The following is a 24899-nucleotide window of genomic DNA, read 5'->3' on the forward strand; positions in this document are numbered from 1 at the left end:
GTCGGTCTATAGTTTGATACGGAGTTACGTGGGCCACTTTTGCGCAACGGGACAACGTTACCAATTTTCCAGTCTTGTGGAAGAACAGAATACGTTAAAGACAAGTTGAATAACAACACAAGATACATAGTCAGAACTGGGGCACAAGACTTAAGTATAATGTTTGGGATACCATCTGGGCATGGAGCAGCGTTAGTTTTCAGGTTCTGCAGAAGCTTGAGGACCCCGCAACTGTCTACTATAATGTTGGGCATGCTATCATATGAAGGGCATGAGTAGCCAGGCATATCCTGGGGAACAGCCTTTGAAAAAACAGACTCAAAGTAATTAGTTAAACAGTTAGCCTTGTCAGCATCAGCAGAAACGGAAACATCATCGTACGTTAGCAATGGAATGCCCGTATTATCTTTACGATTAGATTTAACAAATTTCCAAAACTCTTTGGGATTATGTTTTATTTTTGAACCAAGAGAGAGGAAAAACTCTTTCTTGGAAGTTTAGATCTTAAGCTTTATTTCAATATTCACCTGCTCTGGGGCAGCGTGAATACCTTTTTTCTTCTGCGTATGGTACTCCTTGAATATGCGTTTTCTTTTTTTTATTAGAGTTTTTATTTCCTTTGTGAACCACGGTTTATTTTTCGTTTGTTTAGCTGAAAGTATTTTAAACGGGATATGTAGTTCGATAAGAGTTAAGAGTTTATGTTTGAGCAGTGACCATAGATCATCTATAGTGGACGAGGCGTTGAGGGATTTAAATGTTTCAAAGTATTTCTCTAAGGCCAGCGATATGCTACCAAAGTTGCCCCTATCATATAAATAAACTTTTCCATGTCGGACAACAGGCGCATGAGGACGCGTACAAACTATGCGAGCTGTCACGCATTCGTGGTCACTAATACCAGGTATGGTTAACACGTCTCGTATTAAATCCCGTGAATTTGCAAAGAAAAGATCTAGAGTGTTGCTTGTGGAAGGAGTGATACGGGTGGGGTTTTCAACAAACTGAAAGAGGCCATGACTGATAATTAAATCACCGATAGCTTTCGAAAGGGCTGACTGAGACGAAAACATAGGCATTTCATTTCGCCTACAAACATCTGGCATGTTAAAGTCGCCACCTAACAGAAGGTTCTCTGTGGTAACTTTATGCAAGATGTTCGAAAGTTCAACAAAAGGTTGATTGCTCAATCACAGGGTGGGCGATAAAAGGCGCCAACTGAAAGATATAATCCAGAAGAGAGCATGACCTTACACCATACCGACTCGCAGTTTATATTGCCAATATCGAAAAACTGGCTGGGTAAATGCTTATTATATGCTGGGTATATCTATGGTAAACGGAGAGCACACGCCCATGCTTGGGTGAAGGGGCTGCGCATTGAGAACTTATAGAACTGGAGGGCCAGTTTGGCATTGTGTGTTTTTTGAGGCAAGTAAACAAAGTCTAACTAGAAAACGTTTGAGAAGATAACAGAAAGATGACAAGAAAAAACTGGAGAGGGGGATGAATCGAGAAATAAAACGTACTTTTTCATCTGCTTGAGGGGATGAGTAGACATAGCGCCTAAATAGCTTGTGATGGCACGTTAAAAAGGCACGCATTGCGCCCCAGTTTTCGGCAATGCTTTTACATTACTAATCAGCGACGCCTGTCGACTATAAGAGCATAAAAGCTGGGTACTGGCATTGAAATGAGTGACCATTGCGAAACTCTCAAGTCATAAATTAAGATTTCTTCTGAACTGTTATTCGTTTCAATGGTTCTCTCCTGCGCACGCCACAGCTCGCCAGGGCTTTTTTTTTCCAAGCTCGGTTAGGAAAGTGTGCAGGTAGGGTAGGAACGGCTCTCCTACCTGCCCACCACGTAGGTCTCATCATTCCAGATTCCGTGCCAAATGGGACAGGTGGCGAATGCTCAGTAGGAAAAGAAATCGTCAGAGACTGTGTAGCCTGCCTATGTGTAGGACAGCCAAGTGCGCAATGGTTTCAACCATTCGTTTCAACTTGCATTTCATGCACACACAAATTCGGAGAGGGGAGTGGGGTGTCGCGGGTATATCTCGTGTTTTCACGCGCGCACTTCGCAAATGGCGCTATGACGATAAAACGGCTTTCTGCGCATTCGTTTCAATGGTTTTTCACGCTAATTGCATAGGGACAAACTTGGTGGCGGGTTCGCTTCCCGGCCGCGGCGGCCGCTTTTCTGATGGAGGCGAAAAGCAAAAACGCCCGTGTGTACGAGATTTCAGCGCACGGTAAAGATCCCCAAATGGTAAAAATTAATCCGGAGCCCTCCACTACGGCGCGCCTCGTCGCCTGCGTTGCGTCGGCGTGTTAAACCCTACAATCAATCAATTAGGGACAGACTAATCAGCTAACACGACATTGTCACGCATAAACACCTGTCCATCCGTATCCCACCACCCTTCCGGGGGTCACCAACCATCAGGAACGGCTCTGCGTCTCCGGCAAACCAAGACCTTGATTTACCGGGCAGTACAGCCCCGCATCTATCCTGCTCAGTACCCCTCACCGAATTGTGTTTTGTGGCGACCCGGCCACGGTTGTCTGCTCTGCGTGGGAATACCCCAAGGATACCTCCTGAGAGGTGAATATTGACGAGCATGAAAGGTTGCGCTGGGAAGCTCGGACGTGGAAGACCGATGACTCCTGGTCACTAGGGCTGCCGCCGTCGCCGCCCGGCTTAAACCAGCGGCCAACGCGCTCCACTAACCCACATGACTCAATAAATGTTTCTCCCTCCCTCTCTTGAAAGGCAATAACAATTTATGCCTCAACTTTCTCTGAATCACAGCTCTCAGTGTGCGACAAGTAGTGGCAGTCTGCGGCGTTGCGCATGTTGCAGACAAATGCGTTCCTACATCCAGTCACGTCGTTGTCATCGCGGGCTCCATTCGAGGAAATGTAGTCTATGTACGGACCGTACAGACTTATGCCGTTGTTTTAGGGCAGGTCGCCTGAAGAAGACACTATTAGGTGATTCTCTAATATTGAGACGGGGCAGTGGCGGGAGAGCATTCTGCGAAGGTCTCTTTCTGATGGCGAGATCCGTGTTGTCCAAATGGCTGAAGACGCCACCGTAACCCTAGAGCTTGTGGCCGCCGTCTGAATGGAGCAAAAAGACTGTCTTCTTGCATTCAAAACCATGTTGTGCAAAAAAAATCTTGTTTTTCTCTCTCCCTATCCATCCATCCATCCATACATACATCCATGCATCCATCCACTCATCCACCCACCCACCCACCCATCCCCCCATCCATCTATCCATCCATTCATCCGTCCGTCCGTCCATCCGTCCATACATACAGATATACATACATACATACATACATACATACATACATACATACATACATACATACATACATACATACATACATACATACATACACATATACACATACATACATACATACACATATACACATACATACATTTCTGATGGAAGCGAAAAGCAAAAACGCCCGTGTGTACGAGATTTCGGCGCACGTTAAAGATCCCCAGGTGGTCAAAATTAATCCGGAGCCCTCCACTACGGCGCGCCTCATCGCCTGCGTTGCGTCGGTGCGTTAAACCCTACTATCAATCAATCACATACATACATACATACATACATACATACATACATACATACATACATACATACATGCGTACATACATCCGTCCGCCCGTCCGTCCATATATATCTTTATCTCTATATCTATATCTAGATCTACATCTATATCTATATCTATCAACCCTTCTATCTATCTATTCATCGATCAACCGACGGGTGGGTGCCGTGTACTTGTTTTATTCCCGTGCCGTCCTGATTACGTATCACAAGGTCAGCCGCCAGCGACGCGCGCAACAGGCTAGCCGTACTTCCGCCGCCGCAACATGATATGTAGCGCGGTATTAACGCACAGAACTACCCCTGCGGAGACCGGGTCCACAATCCGGTGCAATCTCCACTGTACCAAATTTTATTTTGCAAATAAGTGATCACCTTTGTGCGGGTAATTTTCACTTTACAGCAGGAGCATTTGCCTCACTGGACAACTGAAGCAATGGCCCTTTTTTCCAACTTTGGAGTTAAAAATCATAAAACATCCATTGGTGCCTCAGGCGACAAAGGCCCATGCGTGAGTTCGGTGTTTTACCCGCCAACACGATAGGCCAAGTTTCGCGATATGGCTAGACTCATTGAGACAGTCTGCTAGCCGGTCGGTTGTGCACACGTTTTGTAGGTGTACAAATCAATCTGCAATACAGGTGACGCTGCACAGGAAAATCTACATTTTGCCTTTGGGCAAAATTAACCTTGGAAGTCTTGGGGTTGGCCGCCCTTGATGCTGAGGAGTAAGCAAGAGCGGCGGGACAGTGGGACACCTTGATCAGCGTTGTAAAGAGGCACTTGGCGTAAATCCTCAGTACTCCATAGTAAACAAGGTGATCACCAATATTTTCAAGCAAGTCGATCCGTTTTATATATACTTGGTACACACTGAAAGCACGATAAAGGTGGCACGTATGTGAAGCAGCAGGCGTCCACGCACGCACCAATAGGTGTAATGGGATGCAGTGGCGTAGCCAGGGGTATGTTTGGGGACTCCAATCCCTCTGCTAGGGCCAATCTCTCATCTGTGCATACCGATTATAATCATCATCTGTGGATAATCATCGTCACGAGTGGCTTGTTCTGTCGAGTCACCGACGGAAAGATTAAAACAGACTGCTGGTAGTGCTGCCGACCTGTGGGGGGTCTTTCTCCGCCTTACAATATATATATATATATATATATATATATATATAACACAGAAATAAGGGTTGGCAGCCAAGAAAACCTCGGAAAGCAAAGGGGAGGTTGTGGTAGGTCATTGAAACAGATAAAGAATTTGGACCAGACCGGTATTCTGGAGGTCGAGGCTTCGGATCCCACCTGGCGGTCATTTTTTCTCCGCTTTCTTTATTTCTTTCCAAATTCTTTATCTGTTTCAATGACCTACCACAATCTCCCCTTTGCTTTCCGAGGGTTTCTTGGCTGCCAACCTTTATTTCTGTGTTATTTCTACGAGCCCTCATTTCCTATTCTGATTCGCTATATATATATATATATATATATATAAGGATTGGCAGTCAAGAAAACCTCGGAAAGCAAAGGGGAGATTGTGGTAGGTCATTGAAACAGATAAAGAGTTTGGAAAGAAAGAAAGTGGAGAAAAAATGCCCGCCGGGTGGGATCCGAACCCACGACCTCTAGAATACCGGTCTAGCCGCACCAGACCGGAATTCTGGACCATGTTGTTTCAAAGGACGGCGTTTTCCCCTACCCTGCGATGCTCCAAGCCGTTGCCGACTTTCCTAAACCGACTAATGTGAAAGCCCTGTGGAGTTTCGTCAGACTCTGTTCCTACTTCCGCCGCTTCCTGCCCAACTTTGCGTCCGTCATTGCGCCTCTCGATAGTCACGATAGCGGTAGTCAGTACTTGTCTAGCTGGTCTTTGTCTAGCTGGTCTTTGTCTAGCTAGCCTTTGTAACGCTACGCCGCTTACTTACTTCACCTCCAATTTTGCGCAATTTTGACCCCTCCACGCCCACCGAGATCCATACCGACGCCAGCGGTTTTGGTCTAGGAGCAGTGCTTGCCCAATGGAAGGCGGGATTCGACGAGTACGTCGTCGCATACGCGAGCCGCACTCTTATAAAGGCGGGATCTAATTACTCTGTTACAGAGAAATAGTGTTTGGCCATCGTGTGGGCTATCTCAAAGTTCCGACCTTACCTCTACGGTCGAACTTTCGACGTAGTCACAGATCACCATGCCTTTGTTGGCTATCGTCACTAAAGGATCCGGTAGCCTTGCACGCTGGTCCCTTCGTCTTCAGGAATACGACATCCGAGTGATACATCGGTGGATGAAGGCACAGCGACGCAGATGCTTTGTCTCGTTCACCTCTATCCACTAATTCGTCCGAGATAACAGCCATTGATTGCATACAGGCATCTGAACCACTTGAGGACATGGCAGTACAGCAACGCAAGGACCCTTGGAACTCTTCACTTTTTGACCTGATTTCGAACCCTACGGAACGTCGCGCCTCGCGGGCGCTGCGACGTCAGGCCGTACATTTTTTGGTTCGTTACGGGCTTCTGTATCGCAGGAATTACATCCCCGAAGGCCGCAAGTGATTTGGTGATACCTCGTCACTTGCGCTCTACAATCTGCGCTAGTTTCCACACGAATGCGCAATTCGCTCATTCAGGAGCATTTAAGACATACCAGCTGTTGCGGCTGCGCTACGTTTGGCGAGGAATGTATTCCTTTGTAAGTACGTTCATCATGTCATGCCGAGAATTCCAACGTCGCCAGTCTCCGCCGCAGTCACAAACCGCGCCGTTACAGCCTTTGCCCTGCCCCGCGCGCCCTTTCGACCGGGTCGAGATAGACTTATACGGCGGCCCTCTGCCCCTGAATACTGCCGGCAACCGTTGGGTTATCGTCGCCGTCGATTACCTTACGCGATACGCTGAGACCGGCGCCCTACCGGCTGCCACAGCGCGCGAAGTTGTTACCTTCATTTTGCACCATTTCATCCTGCGTCATGGATCACCACGGGAACTTCTACGTGACCGGGGGCGTGTCTTTTTGTCAGAAGTGTCGAGGCTCTTCTCAAAGAATGTAACGTACCCACCACAGCACCACAACCTACCATCCCCAGACTGATGGGTTGACGGAGAGATTTAACCGCACCCTTGCTGACATGCCCGCGAAGTGCGTGTCTTGTGACCACTCCGATGGGGGATACGCTTCTCCCCTTTGTGACTTACGCGTACAACACTGCGACACAGACTACTACAGGGTTCTCGCCGTACTTCCTCCTCTATGGCCGTGAAGCATCCTGCCCTCTTGACACCATTCTACCCTACCGACCCGACGCTACCAAATACACGCCTGTTTCTCAGCTCTGCACCCACGCTGAGGAGTGTCGCCAGCTTGTTCGCAATCTTACTTCCGAAGACCAATTCCACCAAAAACATCGGCGTGCCGATGACAACCCACAAGTGACTTTTTCTCCTGGTACCAGCCACTACCCCTGGACTTTCTAGCAACCTCCTTTCCAAGTTCCATGGATCGTACCGCGTACTCGAACGAACCTCAACTGTTCATTACGTTATAAAGCCGCTCACCCTGTCGTCTGACCTGCGCTGCCGCGGCCGCCAAACAGTACACGTGCATCGCCTCAAGCCGTACTACGACACGTCCGTCGTGACGTGCCCTTAAGTCACCAGGATGCCTCCCTTTGCAGTGGGGGTAATTGTAGTGCGAAAGACGAGAAAGTGGCGCGAAGCCACCGTGAGAGCACTGCCGAACAATGTGTAAGCTACGCGGCCAAAACAATTGTCAGAGAGAGAGAGAGAGAGAGTAAACTTTATTCGAAAATAGGAAGACGGGAATGTGGAAAGAGTTATGGGTGAAGTCCTATTTCCAGGACTCCAGTAGCAAAGGCTCCCAGCTTGGCTCTCTCTAGCAGCTCACGCTGTGTCGAAAGGTCCGAGCTGGACAGTGCTAAATCCCAGGACTCTCTGGATGTTTGGTAGGTGTTCTGTTGCCAAATTATAGGGCAGTTCCAGACTGTGTGGAATAAGTCTGCTCGTAATTTGCATTTGTGGCATTCTTCGTTATATCTCTCTGGAAACATGAGAGACAGTCTGGATTTGTGTGGGAAAACGTTGGTTTGAAGTTTTCTTATGTTTCGTGCGTCTTCGGCATCTAACATATGATGCGGTGCGGGCATGGTCTTTCTCGCTTGCCTTTGAGTGTAAAGCCTTTCATTAAGCGACATGAAGGGAGGAAGGGTGTAAGAGTGGTCCGTTTCCCTGCGGCTGTTGATTTGCCTCGCTAGGGAGTCGGCTCTCTCATTTCCTTCCAGGCCTTCGTGTGCTGGGCTCCATAATATTCTATGTTGGCCTTTTGGTTCGGCTGGTAGAATATTCCTGGTGTCTATGGGAATAAGGCCGCATATTAGATTTCTAATGGCTCTTGTAGAATCCGTGATGATGATGAGGTTTTTGTTGTTGTATTCTCCCCATCTTACAGCGAGTAGTATGGCTGTGGTTTCAGCTTCTTGAGATGTTTGTTTTCTGTTCATGAGAAAGTCCAGGAGTTTGCCCCGTGCATCCACAACTACGGCTGATGATATTCCGTGGTGGTTGGTGGCGGCATCCGTGTATACTGCATCTGGATTTTTCCCGTATGTGTTTCTTATACAATTGTCAGCATTGGCCTTGTGATTGGAGTACGCCCACTCAAGGAGATTCACCACTCGGATTGTGCAGATGACGGCGAGGCAACAGGGTGAGCCACTGCAGCGGCATCGTCATCCGCGTGAAGCTTGTGACGTGCGAGAGACATTCGGCTGGCCGGCTGGACCACCGATCCTTTTGCCATTTCTCTGCTTCTACTATCCGCTGCCAAGCCAAAAAACCCGCATTACAATATATGTATATGTATATGTATATGTATATGCATATGTATATGTATAGTTGAAAAAATGGTAGACGCACGATTAACAACAAAAACAGTGGTTTACTGACGTTTCGACTGGAGGACCAGTCTTCATCTTGAGTAACATACAACGTTGGAGCAGTTGAAAAAATGGTAGACGCACGATTAACAACAAAAACAGTGGTTTACTGACGTTTCGACTGGAGGACCAGTCTTCATCTTGAGTAACATACAACGTTGGAGCAGTTGAAAAAATGGTAGACGCACGATTAACAACAAAAACAGTGGTTTACTGACGTTTCGACTGGAGGACCAGTCTTCATCTTAACAACAACAACGTTGGAGCAGTTGAAAAAATGGTAGACGCACGATTAACAACAAAAACAGTGGTTTACTGACGTTTCGACTGGAGGACCAGTCTTCATCTTGAGTAACATACAACGTTGGAGCAGTTGAAAAAATGGTAGACGCACGATTAACAACAAAAACAATGGTTTACTGACGTTTCGACTGGAGGACCAGTCTTCATCTTGAGTAACATACAACGTTGGAGCAGTTGAAAAAATGGTAGACGCACGATTAACAACAAAAACAGTGGTTTACTGACGTTTCGACTGGAGGACCAGTCTTCATCTTGAGTAACATACAACGTTGGAGCAGTTGAAAAAATGGTAGACGCACGATTAACAACAAAAACAGTGGTTTACTGACGTTTCGACTGGAGGACCAGTCTTCATCTTGAGTAACATACAACGTTGGAGCACGCACGCTTATATAGGCGCAGGAGGTGTGTTGCAGTGCACCCTTTTTAACAACATTGACGGGTTGGGGCGAGGGAACAGGGAAGGGAGGGCATTATACATGTGGCACTATACATGATGACAAACTCTTTTCTTAAGAGCCCAGCAATATTCAACTTAATCCATAAAAAAGACAGGGTAGGGAGCTGTTCAAAAACACTTTTCATACGAATTACACGAATAAATGAATGGTGCAGGGAACGTCTCGACACACGAAATGCAAAGTACACGAACAACATATTCAGAACGGAAGCCGCCGGTGACACGTCCATTCCTGAAAACACCAATCCCCCACGCCACCGGTAATTGAAACAGATAAAGAATTTGGAAAGAAAGTGGAGAAAAAATGCCCGCCAGGTGGGATCCGAACCCACGACCTCCAGAATACTGGTCTGGTGCGATAACCACTACGCTACCAGCGGGGCTATTTTTCCTCTCCACTTTCTGGGGTATTGATGTCAATGTAATTTTTCCTGTGCTTGGGGGTGGTAGCCAGCGCCACTCCGACTTCCGCCTTATTGCACCAGACCGGTATTCTGGAGGTCATGAGTTCGGATCCCACCCGGCGGGCATTTTTTCTCCCCTTTCTTTGTTTCTTTCCAAATTCTTTATCTGTTTCAATTACGTACCACATCCTCCCCTTTGTTTCCTAGGTTTTCTTGACTGCCAACCCTTATTTCTCTTTTATTTCAACGAGCCCCTCATTTCCTATTCTTATTCGCTATATATATATATATATATATATATATATATATATATATATATATATATATAAGTTGCCGACTGACCATTCGGACCTTTAAGTGACCGTTCAAATGTCCAGAAAATCAGCTAGCCCGACACAGTGAATGTGCCAACCACAAGCACTATTTGCTTTGGGGAATGGGGAACAAGTGATGAATGCGCTTCAGAACCATGCTTTGCTTCTTTACGAGCAGGACCGCCTGAATTTCGGCGAGAATCATCGTGACGAAAGAGTTGCGACCGCTTGCATCAGCTGAGCTTTCGTCGGTTGCGCTGCTGCAGGAGACTCGTAGTCGTCGCTCTGAGACTCCGCAAGCACTCGGCGAACGATTTCTTCTCCCGTCAGCCCAGCGCACAGTTCCAACTGGACGTCCAGGACTCTGAAAATAAGACGGTCGGATTTCGGCGCAGGCAGTGCGAAGGTCGTTGATGAGTAGTTCACTGCTGCAGACATACTCGACGACGCTATCCTCGTCAAAGTAGGCCGACTCCCCATTCAACACAAAATTCCACGTAAAGCACAGTTGCACAGCGTTGCGCTGCTACCGACGCACCGTGATATATGCGTTAGCCGGCCCGACTGACAATTGGACAGTCCGAAATATCGAAGAACCCGTCCTAACGTGTCTGATATTTTGAGCTGCGTGATACATGAATGTGTGAAGTACGCCCTGGTGCCGCGAAAAAGTTCGTATAATCCAGCATATACGACAAATTTGGCGCCTTAAAAATCTGCCCGCAACTATATATACTATTCACATTATGGCAGCGGCACTATTGCACATGCAACCTGCCCCCCCTGGAAATAAATCTCTGGCTACGTCATTGGTAGAATGGACCAGTTTGGGTAGTTGTGCAGGATGATTTTGCGGTAGTTATTGCGGTAGCCAGAGACATCCAGTATAGTGCGCGGAGAAATGTACCACTCCTGCCAAATGATGCCTCGTAGTCTCTGCACTAACGGCGCACAAACAGAACCATTCGGATCTAGATTTCCCAGAAAATATGCATCCAAGGGGAAATTTTGCACCCCCAGAAGTGTACCATTGCGAGCTGTTAAAACAGTAGTTAAAAATTCTGATGTAAATTCGGGATCCATATTTCAGCGTATTCCGATCTGCAGTTGTGATCTCTGTCATCGGAACCATCTTCACAAAATCTCACATTGCATTCAGCCTGGCAGAACGAGTCACCAAATTGCATTCATTTTCAGTCGCAGTTCATGGAAGAAAAACCGTTGCAGAAGATCCTGTTTCTCGTCCGCGACTGGCAGTATGGTTACGAAAGTGCGTATGGCTTCGAAGGCGGAAAGGACCTACTGGAGCAGTGCCTGGCGGTTTCTGAAGAGCAGCATCCAGAGCTTCAGAGCATACGGCGTGACATTCGGTCGTGCTTCTCGGATATTTCTTGCTTCCTCATGCCTCACCCGGGAGCAAAGGTACCCACTGCATGTTTATATGGCAGGGAAATAGCTCGGCTGCTGTGCAGGTCGCTTCGGATCGTTGTTTCGCCGGATGCCTGTCAGACATTGATCAAGGTTTCAAGGAGCAGCTGCGGGGGCTGGTGTCTGCCATACTTCAGCCAGATCGGTTAGTAGTCAAGAAGATCGGCGATTCCGACATGACTTGTAGGCAGCTGCTGGATTATCTCGAGGTATGTGTACGTCAGTTACGCTTGTTCGCGTCGCTCCTCAGCTTTGTCCTTGCAGACGTTCGCCAACATTTTCAACGAAGGTAAACTACCTGACGCCAAGTCTATGTTTGAGGTCAGTACCCAATGCTCTTCTCCGGTGCAATTGCCGATACGAGGGTCTCACCTTCCAGGCAGCTGCGGAAGCACAGAACTCCATGGCTGTCAGAACAGCCTTTGACCACTACAGGATTGGCATGGAGAAGGTGAGTGGTCAAAGTTCGGACAGGCTTTCCCATTTTAAAAGCTTCGTCTTGACGCGCAGGTGTTTCATGGAGAACAGCCATTCCTGGATGGCCAATGCCTAGAGGGGTATCATTTCCGATGGCGGGAACTGGCACTGCGACAGTTTGTCGAGACGCCAAAGCTCGGGGGAGATGCACGCTCCAAGCTCCATAAGGGCAAACTCGAACAGGTATATATCGTATCACAACGTCTTATTTTTTGCTACATGAGAGTGAAGGGCAGTACCGACCTCGCTCTTGTAATATTGTGTACGTACACCTGTTGATTCGTGATAGCCCATTTGTTGCGCGTAGGGGAGGCGTTGATAACTCGACGCGTTTGTAACTTGTTCAAGATGTATGCTGTGCGGGCGAGGCCCGCCCATCTGGCTGGTCATTGCATGTGAGGTTAACAAATTATTACGAGCCAAAGGAGGTTAAAAATAGTGTTCATCATACGAAAGCGTATTTCAATAACATTGCAGTAAAGTTAGCCAGCTGAGTAGTTAGTGAAAGGTTCTCTACAAGCCTACAAGTTTTCGCCTCTTCTTGCATCAAGACTTCACCTGAAAATTCCACATATATATACACAAGCAAAATTCTCCCGCAATGAGTACTGATGCCGGCTTCTTCAATGCCACCAAGGGGAAAATCCTACTGGGTGGCGGGAGTTTTCTCGTGCGTTCGATTTCTCGTGCGGGTGCGCGTGATTGGCTTCTCAGGGTTTTTTTTTCGTGGCGTTTTCGGGCGCGCAGCAAACCAGGCCAGACAGCATGAGACATCCAGTGCAGCGGAAATTTTCCGGCACTCAGTACGGCTTGCCCCCGTTACCCCCCCGATTATTTAGCACGCTTCATCATTTTAATGAGTTCTCTGAGCTCCGTCAGGATGCAGCTGCTTTTGACAGAACATAAATAGACTCTAGACGAGCTGCTTGTAATCGTCATCTTTCTCCGTGTATTTTTGTACACCACTCTTCCAGAGCCACTTTCCGCCAGCTTTGACCATTCCTTTGTAAAACATTGTTCTACCACAGCACGGTCCTTGACACGGTGTATCGGTTGTCATAATACAGGTGTCCGAACAGCTAAATTCGAAAAGAAGGTTTGTTTGAACTAACCTTTGCTGAAGAAGACGAGCGAAAACGGGAGGGAAAGTAGGTTGACGCGTATGGCCTGACAATCGGGGAACTAGTTCTACAAGCGACAGATTGTTACGACGCCCGAAATGGGTAACCAACGAGAGAGACGGTACGCGATCGTTAGAACAAGATTTGCTCTACTGACGGCGAAGTTAAAAAGCCGGCATGCTGACTTCAGGCCTAGAAAAGGAAGTTGAACGAGCATGCGTACTGTCGCCGACCGTTAAATACCCATGTGCATGTTTGCTCGCCATTGCTGTCAGCGTAAATCACCCTATGAAGCATGCCTTAAAAAGCAGTGTGCGAGCAGTCTATCATATATTATAGAAGGGTCTGCGGACCAACTCGGAGCCTTCGCACAGCGTATCGACTTTAAGCGTGCTCAGAAACTATTAATACCCCTCATCATCCAGGTATCCGTATGAGAGGGCGTTCCTGTAATTCGAAATTCATAGGCAAAGCATTTACTGAGTTCCAACGCCGTCCATACACGAATGTGATAGCCGAGTCTGAGACTGTCTTAGGGACCACAAGCGTTGCACTGTCTTTTCGCAGTTTACTGGCCTTCGGGCCGGATTCGTGTGGGTTTGTAGGTTCTTATCTTTGTGTGAACGCATTTTTTATCCTTCACACCTTCAGGCGTGTATTGGCGTTACCGAAGACTGTCCTCCAACTACTAGATTAATTGAAATTTTCCGGTTGTTTTGTTTCGGGAACAACGACGTTGACTTCGAACGTCCAGAAGTATCATATCTAATCCCAAGCCTTGTGTTTGAGGTTCGCTAACAATGATAACATGTACTCGTCTCGTTCAGGCTCTGCATAAATGGATTCTTTTGTTCATTCTAACTTGGCGCCCTCAGGAAGTGGGACAGTGTTTATTCCGCCTCACAAAGACCCCGACAAGCCTGCGCAAGTCACCTGTGCAATAGTATAAGCCAGTTCCACTGACGTCGGTGTGGAATTAATTTTCAGCGGTTTTGTCGAAATGCTCGGCACCGCAAGAGACTGGAGCAGATTGCGAAATTCTTGTAGGCACTCTTCTTATGGTTTATTTATTTATTTATATAATCTCAGGGGCGGCGCACTGCCGAGAGGAGCGGGTGTACAAACTTTGGACAAACAAGAAAGGAGCATATAACAAATACATACATACAATGTTGGTCTGAAAGCTAAAAAACACTTTAACAAGACTGCAAAAAAATGAAGATGCAGGACTGTTACAAACGCAGATTCACAAAAAAGATCAGCAATACTCAGCATGGTTGGGTTCATGAATGACACACACAAGATAAACTTGTGTGTTCAAAACAACTCAGCAGGCCGCTGCTACTGCCGAATTGTTCTCAAGTTAAAGCAACGCGGTCTTTGGTGAAGCTTTGGACATCGCTTTGAAACGACCTACGACCGCGTCCGGAGTCGGTTTTTTTTACCAGGCTTATATATCCACAAGTGCCAGGCTTATCCACAAAGTATGTCGCTTCGTGCGCGCCGTACCAACACCCCAAGCGATCAACGTCCCCTCCCGCTGGATTGTTGCACCCGGTTCCCTGCCCATCTGTTCCTTTGAAGCCTTGGGCATAGACAAGTACGGGCCCTTACCTACTACATTTAATTGCTGCCGCTGGATCGTAACTGCGGTCGACCAGTTGACTAGATACGCAGATACTGCTCCCCTCCCGTCTGGCTGTGCTAACGAAGTTGCCGACTTTATCTTACGCAATATCATCTTGGGACATGGAGCACCTCGGGTCCTGCTGAGTGACCGCGGCAAGACATTCCTTTCTCAAATCTTTGCAGAAGTCCTTCGTGCTGCCAACACCATTCACAAAACTTGTTCTAGTTATCATCCCCAAACGAATAGCCTTACCTAACGTTTCCACCACACTTTGGCCGATATGCTCTCTATGTACATAAGCCCCGACCACAGAAACTGGGAGACCATTATACCCTTCTTTACATTTGCTTACACTTCACTGGTTCAGCGCACGACGGGTTACTCCCCCTTGTTCCTTGTTTATGGCCGCCAACCCTCTTTTGCACTGGACACCGCCTTTTTCTCTGCTCCGGTATCTGCCGAAAAACCTTTTCATGAACAGTTGGCCCCGCGGATCACTCACTGTCGACCCACGGCAATATTTCATCCGGATTCGAATCAGCAACAACGGAAGGCAAGATGCGACGCATCACATCGTTCTTTTCGGTTCTGCACAGAGGATGAGGTGCTACTTTACACTCCGATTCAGACATCATGCCTCTGTGAAAAGTATATTCAGAGGTACCTAGGCCCCTACGTCGTAGTCGAACGAGTTTCTCCCGTAAATTATCGCGCATCTCCAGTGGATATCCCAAGGGACCGTCGCTGTCGTGGAACCGAAACCATGCATGTCTCCCGTTTGAATCGTTTCAACCGGCGCCAATCACAGCCGCCTGCTGCGAGGCGGTTTAGCTCGAGGTTCACTGGATTGCTCCAATGTCACACCTTTGTAATCAAGAAGATTGAAACTGGGGAGCAAGCTATATCGCGCCTTCTGCAAAAGACCTTACGCAAAAGTGGTGCCCTATCTCGCCGCCAAAGTAAACCCTCCTTTTCACGCCTTGTTAAAGGGTAGTTCCGATAGGTGATACGAGTGCTGCACGTGTCACGACTTCCCTGTATTCCTGAACGTGGGAGGATCGCGGTACCCTTCAGCCAAGTGATGACCCGAAGCCTGCTGGTGGTGACAGTGACTGACCGCGAGCTCCTGTGTTCATCAGTGTTTATTGGCCATCCCAGCACAGTGTTGCTTACCGAGCCTTGCGGGGCCACCGAACTTAGCGGCCAACGAAGATTAGGGTCGGGAGACACGACATGCTTGTCACAACTCTTACCCCAAAGTTTGTTTGTCCAGCGCAAACACAAAACTGCGCCTGTTACCCCGGCGAGTAGCGGTCTAGCGGTCTCCGCACTCTCGTACGCCGCCTTAGCACAGGTGCCGATGTAGGTATGGCAGCATCGGGTGCTGCCTGTGCCACTCTCGCGCCGTCCGAAGGGTCTGCAGTTGGCGGCCTTGCAGGTGGCGCCGGACTTGCGAGTGGCGCCCAAGTGGCCCGAGTAGCACCAGCCCTTGCTTGCTGGCTTGCTGAAGGGGCGGCTGGGATTGCTGGCGAGGCCTCACACGGCCAGCGTACCGGTGCCACGTGGTTCCGTCCGACATACGGAAGAGCAGTGACGACGCACTGGCACGAGAGACCACTTGCCCGTGGACCAGGATGAACCAGGCCGGAAGTTTCTAGCGAAGACCGTAGCCCCAGACTCCAGAAAAGGCCCTGGATGGCAACTTCAGTCATCAGCCAGTTTCAGCTGCTTCAGAAGCGCTGTGGACCGGAGGTCCGGATGTAAGATGTCCAATGGTGTCTTCACCATCCGCCCAACAGAAGCTCGCAGGGGCACGGCCCGTGATGCCGTGGGGTGTGGTCGTGTACCGGAAGAGGACCCGGGCAACCTGCGTCCGGAAATCCCCAGCCGTGCTCTTCCTGAGCTGATCCTTCCAAGTTTATACCACCCGCTCGGCAACACCATTTGATGCAGGGTGGTGCGGTGGAACCATCATCCGGTGGATTCCCTTCTTTGTCTGCCAGGTGACGTACTCCACGCTGGCGAAAGCGAGACCATAGTCGGACACAATGACGTCTGTCAACCCCTTGGTTGCGAACACTTGCCGCAGTACAACAATGGTTGCTCCTGCCGAGGGAGTCGTGACTGGTAGTACATCCACCGGCTTCAAGAAGGCGTCCACCACCACCAGGAAGTAGTGGCCCTTGCGGGGGCCCAGTGAAATCCACGTGTAGGCGCGACCAGGGTCTCTCCAGGTACGGCCAGGGGGTGATCTCCACATGACGCGACGCTCGCTGGATCTCCTGGCAGACTTGGCAGCTCACCACCATGCGAGCAATGTCGGGGTCCAGGCCAGGCCACAAAACGTGGGACCGGGCCACCATGTTCGTCTTCTCCACGCCTGCATTACCCGCGTGCACAACTGCAGGACCCTGGACTGGAGGCTCTGCGGAATCAACACCATGGAAACGCAGAGCAGGCAGCCTTGCTGCAAGACCAGCTCGGCAGCCTTGTGGCTGTACATCGGCTTTGCCAACTCCTCCCTTCGGGACACCGCTTTGACCACCTGTGACAGGAACGGGTCCCAGCTGGTCGCCTGCGACACTGCCGATCTGGCCAGCACTTCCGGGTATGCGTGCTCAAGCATGAATCCTTCGGCAGGTTCAGGAACAGCAACCCGCAACTCCGGCAGCGACAGTCGGCTCATGGCATCAGAAGGTCCTTTCCCCGACGGAAGGTCAGCTGGTAGCTGTGGGCCGCGAGCCTCAAAGCCCAGCGCACAACTCGAAATGATGCCTTCACTGGAACCGCCTTGTTAGGCCCAAGCAGCGGCTTGTGGTCCGTGACCGCCTCGAACTTTCGTCCTTACAGCTACTGGTGGAAGTTCTCGACCCTGAACATGAGGGCCAGGCCTTCCTTGTCCAGCTGGCTGTACTGCTATTCTGCAGCATGAAGCTTACGTGACGCTAACGACACAGGGCGTTCATGGCCATTCTTCTCCCGGTGGGCCAGGACGGCTCCCACGCCGTACAGTGACGCATCTACGGTATGGACGACAGTTTGGCCGGATTTAAGTGCCCCAGTACCGGAACATTGTTATGAGCTCCTTGCTGCGTTCGAAGGCAACATCCGGTTTTTTTCTTCCAGGTCCACTGCTGCCCATCTCGAATCAGAAGATGGCTGTAGATGCGACGGCAATTTTGACAGGAAACTCCTGTAGAAGTTTCCTGCCAATCAGGCCGAGGTAGCTCTGCAGCTCCTTCTTATGCTGGGGCTTGAGGGCCTTGAGCACAGCATCCACTTTGCAAGGCGCTGGGTCCAGGCCGGCCTGAGAAATGGCGTGTCCCAGGTACTCAACATTGGAAGCCAAGAAAATGCATTTCTCCTGCATGAGCTTCAGCCCGGCACCCTGCAATCATGCCAGGACATTGTGCAGGTTCTGCAGGTGACCATCGTCGTCTGTACTGGTCCCCAGGATGTCGTCTAAGTACACTACCACGTGCCTTATGCCCCTGAACAGGTTGTCCATCGCCCTTTGGAAAATGGCAGGTGCTTAGGCCACTCGGAACGGTAAGCGCGTGTACTGGGAGAGTTCCAGCTTTCTTGAAATGGTGTCATACATTCGGGACAACTACTGGAGCACCAGCTGCTGGTAAGCATCTCTGAGGTCAAGCTTAGTGAACTGCTGCCCCCCGACAAAGCTGACTAGAGATCTTCAATTCGGGGCGCCGGGAACTTTTCGACCGTAACGACAGGTTGGAAGGTGATCTTGAAGTCCTCGCAGATCCAGACACTGCTGTCTTGCTTGGGGACTGGCATGACGGGAATGGCCCACTCCGAATACTTGACGGGCACCAGGATGCCCTCTCGCTGCAACCGTTGCAGCTTACGGTGGGTGCCCCATCCTTCAGGGCGAACGGCTGCGGGTGAGGCTTGAAAACATTACACCATCTTCCCGTGGGGAACCCTGATGAGGATGCGAAGCATCGTGGCGGTTCCGTGTGGTTCTATTGTGTTGCCGGTATGTTGAGTGATCTGGTTTTTACTAGCGCCAGAGGGAATTCCGCGTCCGGGTCCACACCGGTGGCAAAGGCACGCAAGTGCTGTTGTGTTACGGTGAGGAGGCGGTGGTTCTCGAGGCGGCGCAACTCGTCCATCATGTTCTTGTCGATGTTGTCTGTGTGGTACAATCGGTAGTCTCCGTCAGCTTTAGTGAGGTAAAGGTTGTTGACATTGCTGCACCGGCTTAGAGCAATGTACACGCCCACCTCTTCGCAGCTTTGTCTTCTCGTTCTTCTTCTTCTTCGGCGGTTCCCCTACGGGAAGATGACGTTCTTGTCGATGTTGTCTCTGTGGTACAATCGGTAGTCTCCGTCAGCTTTAGTGAGGTAAAGGTTGTTGACATTGGTGCACCGGCTGAGAGCAATGTACACGCCCACCTCTTCGCAGCTTTGTCTTCTCGTTCTTCTTCTTCTTCGGCGGTTCCCCTACGGGAAGATGACGACGGTGGTTGAACGCGAACCTATCTCGTGATGGATTCTTTGGTTGGCCAATCCGTAGGGGCATCCTGCCACAATCAGCATCAGAGGCGCTGCGGACGGGGCTGGTTGAGCTGCAAGGCGCGTGGCGCTTCCCGCCACAGCTTTACAGCTTTCCCACGGGAAATTCAGTAGCTTCGTGACGTAGTTTGAATGAGTCAAGGACATAAGGCGCGTTCGTAGCACTTGCTGCTGTCCCGGATTTGTAGCGTAGTGGGAAGAGCACCGCGTACCTCCCGTTGCGGCCGTAGAGTCGTGGGATCGAAACCGGGTGCCGCTAACTATTTCTTTTTTTATAGTGTAGTACCACGGAGCTGTGGGTGTAAGGAGGAGAGTTGCGCATGCGCAGTGAGCGTGTGGACGGCGCCGCCATCAACGACGCAGGACAAGGCGAGCCTAAGAAATGCTCCGCATTTAAAACGAGGCTGAGCTCGCTATGGGACATGGATGCTGGCCGCCGTGCCGTTGAACGTGCCCACCCTGTGCTGGAGCAGGGCCTTGAACTTGGTCAGGAGGCCTGGGACGTCTTCCACAACTTGTACTGCTTCCCGGTATTCCGGTAACCGCACGGCAATGCCTAGATCCAGTTCCGGCCCAGCAGCGTCAGTGAGGACCCCTTCGTTAAGTACAGAGGCAGGGTTGCCTCCCTGTCGCGAAGTGGAACGCTGACCTAGGCTTGACCCTCGGCCTGGGCGAGCTGTCCGGAGTAGCTCCGCAGCAGGATGCCCGACGCCTCCATGGACACTCGAGGGAAGGTGCGCTTGAAATGTTTTCTGGCCATAACCGACACGCTGGCCCCTGTGTCTACTTCCATCGAAATGGGTTGCCCGCAGACTTCGACGTTCAGCATATACGGTGGAACAGACGACTGAACTATGCCCGTGTGCCACATGTAAAAATCTGTGGGACTTCAACCACGACGTGAAGCCTAGCCATTGAGAAACCCGAGGCTACTGCCGCAGGTCCTCGCCGCCTACCCTTGTGCCGGCTCCCTTGGCTGTGGGCTTGCGTGGAACATGTGCTTGCCCCCGGCTGCTGCTTCTGTCCGTTCGCCGTCCCCTCTCGGCACGCACGCAATGTGCCCAGTTCTCCTACACGCTAAGCGTTCTGCTTCCGCAAACTGCACCGTGAGGGGGGTCACCACCGCAACGACCGCAATGGTCATGCCCTGTCGCCATCTTGTTCCCTGCTGCTTCCGCCGCCGGTGAGCCGGCTGGACGGGCTATCTCGCCTGCATCCTTGGCCGCAGCATCCATCGCCAGCGCTGCCTTAACGGTGTCGTCCAGCCATGGGCCAGGAAGCTCCAGGAGTCGCGTCTGCATAGCGGGGTCGTTTATGCAGCTGGTCCCTGAGGGCGCAGCCACTCGCTAACCCTCGCAGCACTGCGACAACCTGCCCGAGAGTCTGTCCTTCTCGGCGGCTCCTGTAGTTGATGCGGAAACGAGCACAGGGCCGGGCTGAAGTGTTATTAATTAACGAGCACAGGGCCGGGCTGAAGTGCGAGCGTAGCGTCGCGGGCAGCTCACCCAGCGACTTGTCACGCGGCGTGGCTGGCTAGATAGGTCGAGCAGGAGACCGAAGACGCGGGTCCGGCAGCTGGCCAGAAAAATGGCGTGCTGTTATGCCTCGGGTGTGTCGTTCGCCCGGAAAAAACACGCCGACTTGTACTCGTAGACAAGCCAGGCGGATCCCTCACCCCCGAACGGCTCGAACTTCTCGTACAGCGCCATGGTGCTAATGGCGGAAGGCGTGGGGGGCGGTGTCTCGGCGCTGTCGGTGGCTTTGGTCGGTAGTGGGCTTGTTCCCTCGTCGCCAGTGTCACGATCTGCCCCGCATTCGTGAACGTGGAAGGATCACGGTACCCTCCAGCCGAGTGACGACCCGCAGCCTGCTGGTGGGGACGGTGACTGACCGAGAGGTGCTGTGCCCGTCGGTGTTTATTGGCCGTCCCAGCACAGTTTTGCTTACCGAGCCTTACGGGGCCACCGAACTTAGCGGCCAAGGAAGATTAGGGTCGGGGGCGTCACATACTTGCCACAACGCGTGCTTTTTTCGTGCCGTGCTGACCCGCTGCCCACTCCGTGCCGTTTGATCGCTCACAATGACTAAAGAATGTTGTGTGACTTATCTGTGCTGCCCCGGTTTCCGAACGGCTTCGCGCAGAGACATTCCAAGTGTCCAAAACGGAATCTTACAGGAAGCAAAAGCGGATTTTACAAGTTCGCCACCACATCGGAGAAGGCTTCTTCGGTGATGTGCTGTGAACAAACGTGGCCTGCCCTGATGTCAAATAAGGACTGGATAAAAAAAACAACCACCTCGACCAACAGCCTACGTGGTCACAGAAACAGCCACCCTGTTCCTGCCTTCTCCTTTTTGCGCTATCTTCTCAACCCCGACACAGAAAACATTGTTGGAAAATCATTTTTTGCGCTCATAGCAGAAATAAAGCATCCACATTTCACTGCATATATAACTGCGCCTTCTTTATGTTATTATTTCTGCTTCAGGGCATATTTGCGCAACGTTTCTTTTTATTTTTTGAGGTCGGCGCGTTTCTCCGCTCTGGTTATTTAATTGTGCCAGGTAATTGTTATTCATGGCAAGAAAAAGCTCAGAGCTATGAGTGGGCTTCGACACAAAGTTCATACGCACGATTACCCGAGCTCTTTACGCAAAGTGGGGCGGAGAGTGATTGCATCACGCGAAAAACCTACTTCGGTTAACCCTCCTCGTCGTGTACATGTAACAACCATTATTGCACACTGTGCATAAAGAACATCAGACCATTATTGTAGCAGCTAAGTTTGCCTTGAGCTCACAAAGCATGTATATATGTCTGTATATATGTATGTATGTATGTATGTATGTATGTATGTATGTACGTGTGTGTATGTGTGTATGTATATAGGTTTGTATGTATGTATGCAGGTATGTATATATGCATGCATGTATGCAAGCGCATGCAGCGCAACATAGCGATTGCAGCCTCTCCGTTCAAATGAGAGTTTACATTTTTGACTTTCGAATGATGAGATGGTTTGAAACATTGAACCAAAAAAAAGAACGCTGACCAGTAATTGTTCGACACAAGTTTGTATATATCCATTCCGTTTAGTGTTCGCTCTACATCGTCTTAGAACCTCGGTCTCGTTCGGGCCCATCAACAACACACTAGCCCGCAATCACCACTGCGTTAGAGGGAAGTAATTGCCAGAGTTTAACCCGATCGAGAGAGGTTTCATTATTCATAAAATTTGTGAAACCTGGGGTCTTTTTTTATCATATATGCGTCTAAATAAGTCACTCTGAAGCCATCATTGTGAACGTGCTCTATGTTTTCAAATATGGCCCGTGACCATATGGTCACGTTGGGCTCTTAGGTTAAAGCGAAAATCATAAAGCCACACATTTTATCTCAGGCCTTGACACATCGCAAAACATCATGATTAGGAATTTCTCGGGCGCTTACTTAGTGTGCTATAGTAATAATCACGGAATGCACATGCCGATATCACGTTTAGAGCACTGCGTGCGCACCGAACTGATGCAGTTGTCTCCTGCGCACCAGCGCCTTTTGCCGTTATGCACAGTTACAACAAACTGGGCTGGTTCGTCATACCTTGGACCACAAAGCGCACTTTCACCAAGCATCGACGTTCTCCGACTACCTGGTCCTTTTGGTTTGTTATCCCATCTTGTGCGGTAGCTTTGAGCGATTTGCCTCCGGAACTCAAGTTGAGTGATTTTGGATACGGTGCTGCGGATAAGAGCCCAACCGTTGCTTATGGCTACGCCGCAGAGCCAAGTGAATATGGGCCACCACCATTTTACCACCATTTCCTGCCGCGAATTGTGGTTCGATAGGCGCCTACGTTTGCATCCATCTGGTCACTGCCTCCCATAAAGTACTTATATTGGGTTACGGAATCAGGGCGAGACACTTTGATCCTTTTTTTTGTGTACGCGAATACCTTTCTGCGGAGGACATTGGCTCTACGCCGTGCACGGTGCTTGCGATTGTTGAAAAAGAGTTGTCTATCCAGCGCACAATGATTATCCCGTCATCCGAAAGCGCGTGTTCTTCGTATCCACGGGCCTTGGGTTTGATGACATCAGGCCGAGCGATGAGGCATTCCTTCGGCACACGGTTCTTCCTCACTGTGCAAGTGAATTCAAAGTTCTGTTTCAGGTGTGTCAGTAGGTGCACGCTGGTGAAGAGATTGTCGAAATAGAATTGACATGGCAGATGACGAACTGCGCTTGAAAGTTCATCCACCATTTCAAGGAGTGGTGCTGCTGCTTTCCCGAAGTCCTTTTTATTCTGCGTGCTTCTTCCAGTGTATTTCTGCGTTCCTTGGTAGACTTCAAAGTTTGCAAGGTAGCTGTTTTTCGCTCTCAAGCACCAGACTTTGTACCCGAAGCGAATTGGTTTGCCTCGTATGAATTGCTTGCAGCCATGACGCTCATAATATTTTATCATGCTTTCGTCATAACTCAATTGACGCGCAGTCTGAAAGTGCTGCAGGAAATTTGCCTTCAGCAGTTTTATCACGGCGCCAACTTTCTCAGTATGTCACTAAGAGTAAGGCTTGTATTGTCGGCACAGTGAAGAAACCTCATAATTTGAACGAAACGTTTTCTTCGCATTGCGTTGTATACTATTGCATTGCGTTGTATACTATGTCGGTTCCGCCTGTCCCAGCTGGAATTATTTCCTGGCAAGCAGTTTTAACCGTAGAACACGTGGATTCCAAGAACACACTTCATCTCCTCTTTTGTGACTTTCGGGTCAGGCATATTCAGAAATGAAAGTATAGCTTCTTGTTTGTTCTACCAAGAGTTCTATGACACTTTCATCAACGAAGAGCTCAAACAATTCCACAGGCGACAGGTCCATATAAGCGCTGAAGTTTGTGCCTGGAAATATTGTGGAATTTTGACAAGGTCACTATTCTTCCACTTGGTACTTGAAGATCAATTCGAGTCAGCGCTTTTCTCTACTACACATGAGGACACATTTGGCGATTCTTCGCTTTATTTTTCACACTCTTCTTCATCTTCATCAGAATCGCATCTACCAGTACGACGGCCATCGGTAAGAACTATTTCAGCACCTGCTCGAAGCGGCCTACTGTACTGAGGTTGTCTGAGACCACCGGAATCCTCATCTGCGGAATCTTCGTCCGAGCAGATGTTAGACTCCGGTGGCTCAATGTAAATAGGTGACATAACATCATCATCCTCTTCGAATATTATGGCTATTTCTTAAAAAGTCAACCTACGCAGACAAGAGAGTGACGCGTGAGTGCAGCGGAATAACCTTGCAAGGAGCGTAAATTGAAGTAATGAAATCAGGCAAAATACGGAGCCTAAGGGTCCAGCGTGACCATATGGCAACACATAAAGTAACACGCTTTTTCACTAACAACGCATTGATTAATCTTTCTCAAATTCTCACCGGAGATTGCATAGTGCAATTGCTCTTCAAGGATATGTATATAACGCTATTGCAAATAAAATATTACGAAGACTTCTGCTTACCCGCGAGAGCGATGCATTTCCACACGCCAAAATACAGCACCACTGTTTGGCGCCTTTTTAGCAGCTCCAAAATAAACATAGACAACCTCTGCCACCTGGTGTCTGGAACGG

General features: G+C 49.6%; 1 protein-coding gene and 1 non-coding gene across 4 annotated transcripts in view; one reads left to right on the forward strand and one right to left on the reverse strand.

Moving 5' to 3' along the window:
* The window catches only part of LOC144142769 (atlastin-2-like), a 59757-nt gene that overhangs the window by 16831 nt on the left and 18027 nt on the right, over window positions 1–24899 (forward strand). For all 3 annotated transcript variants that reach the window (XM_077674474.1, XM_077674477.1, XM_077674476.1), the window contains exons 4-8: window positions 11269–11493; window positions 11544–11708; window positions 11764–11820; window positions 11879–11950; window positions 12010–12159. In XM_077674474.1, the coding sequence (XP_077530600.1) occupies window positions 11269–11493; window positions 11544–11708; window positions 11764–11820; window positions 11879–11950; window positions 12010–12159 (669 nt within the window). The remainder of the gene's footprint in view (window positions 1–11268; window positions 11494–11543; window positions 11709–11763; window positions 11821–11878; window positions 11951–12009; window positions 12160–24899) is intronic.
* On the reverse strand, window positions 9661–9733 carry Trnat-agu (transfer RNA threonine (anticodon AGU)). Its single transcript has one exon. It is a non-coding gene; the product is annotated as a tRNA-Thr (tRNA).

The sequence above is a fragment of the Haemaphysalis longicornis genome, unplaced genomic scaffold (genome assembly GCF_048455015.1).
Source record: "Haemaphysalis longicornis isolate Haplotype H1 unplaced genomic scaffold, Haemaphysalis longicornis Haplotype H1 scaffold_6, whole genome shotgun sequence".
NCBI classification, from domain to species: Eukaryota; Metazoa; Arthropoda; class Arachnida; order Ixodida; family Ixodidae; genus Haemaphysalis; species Haemaphysalis longicornis.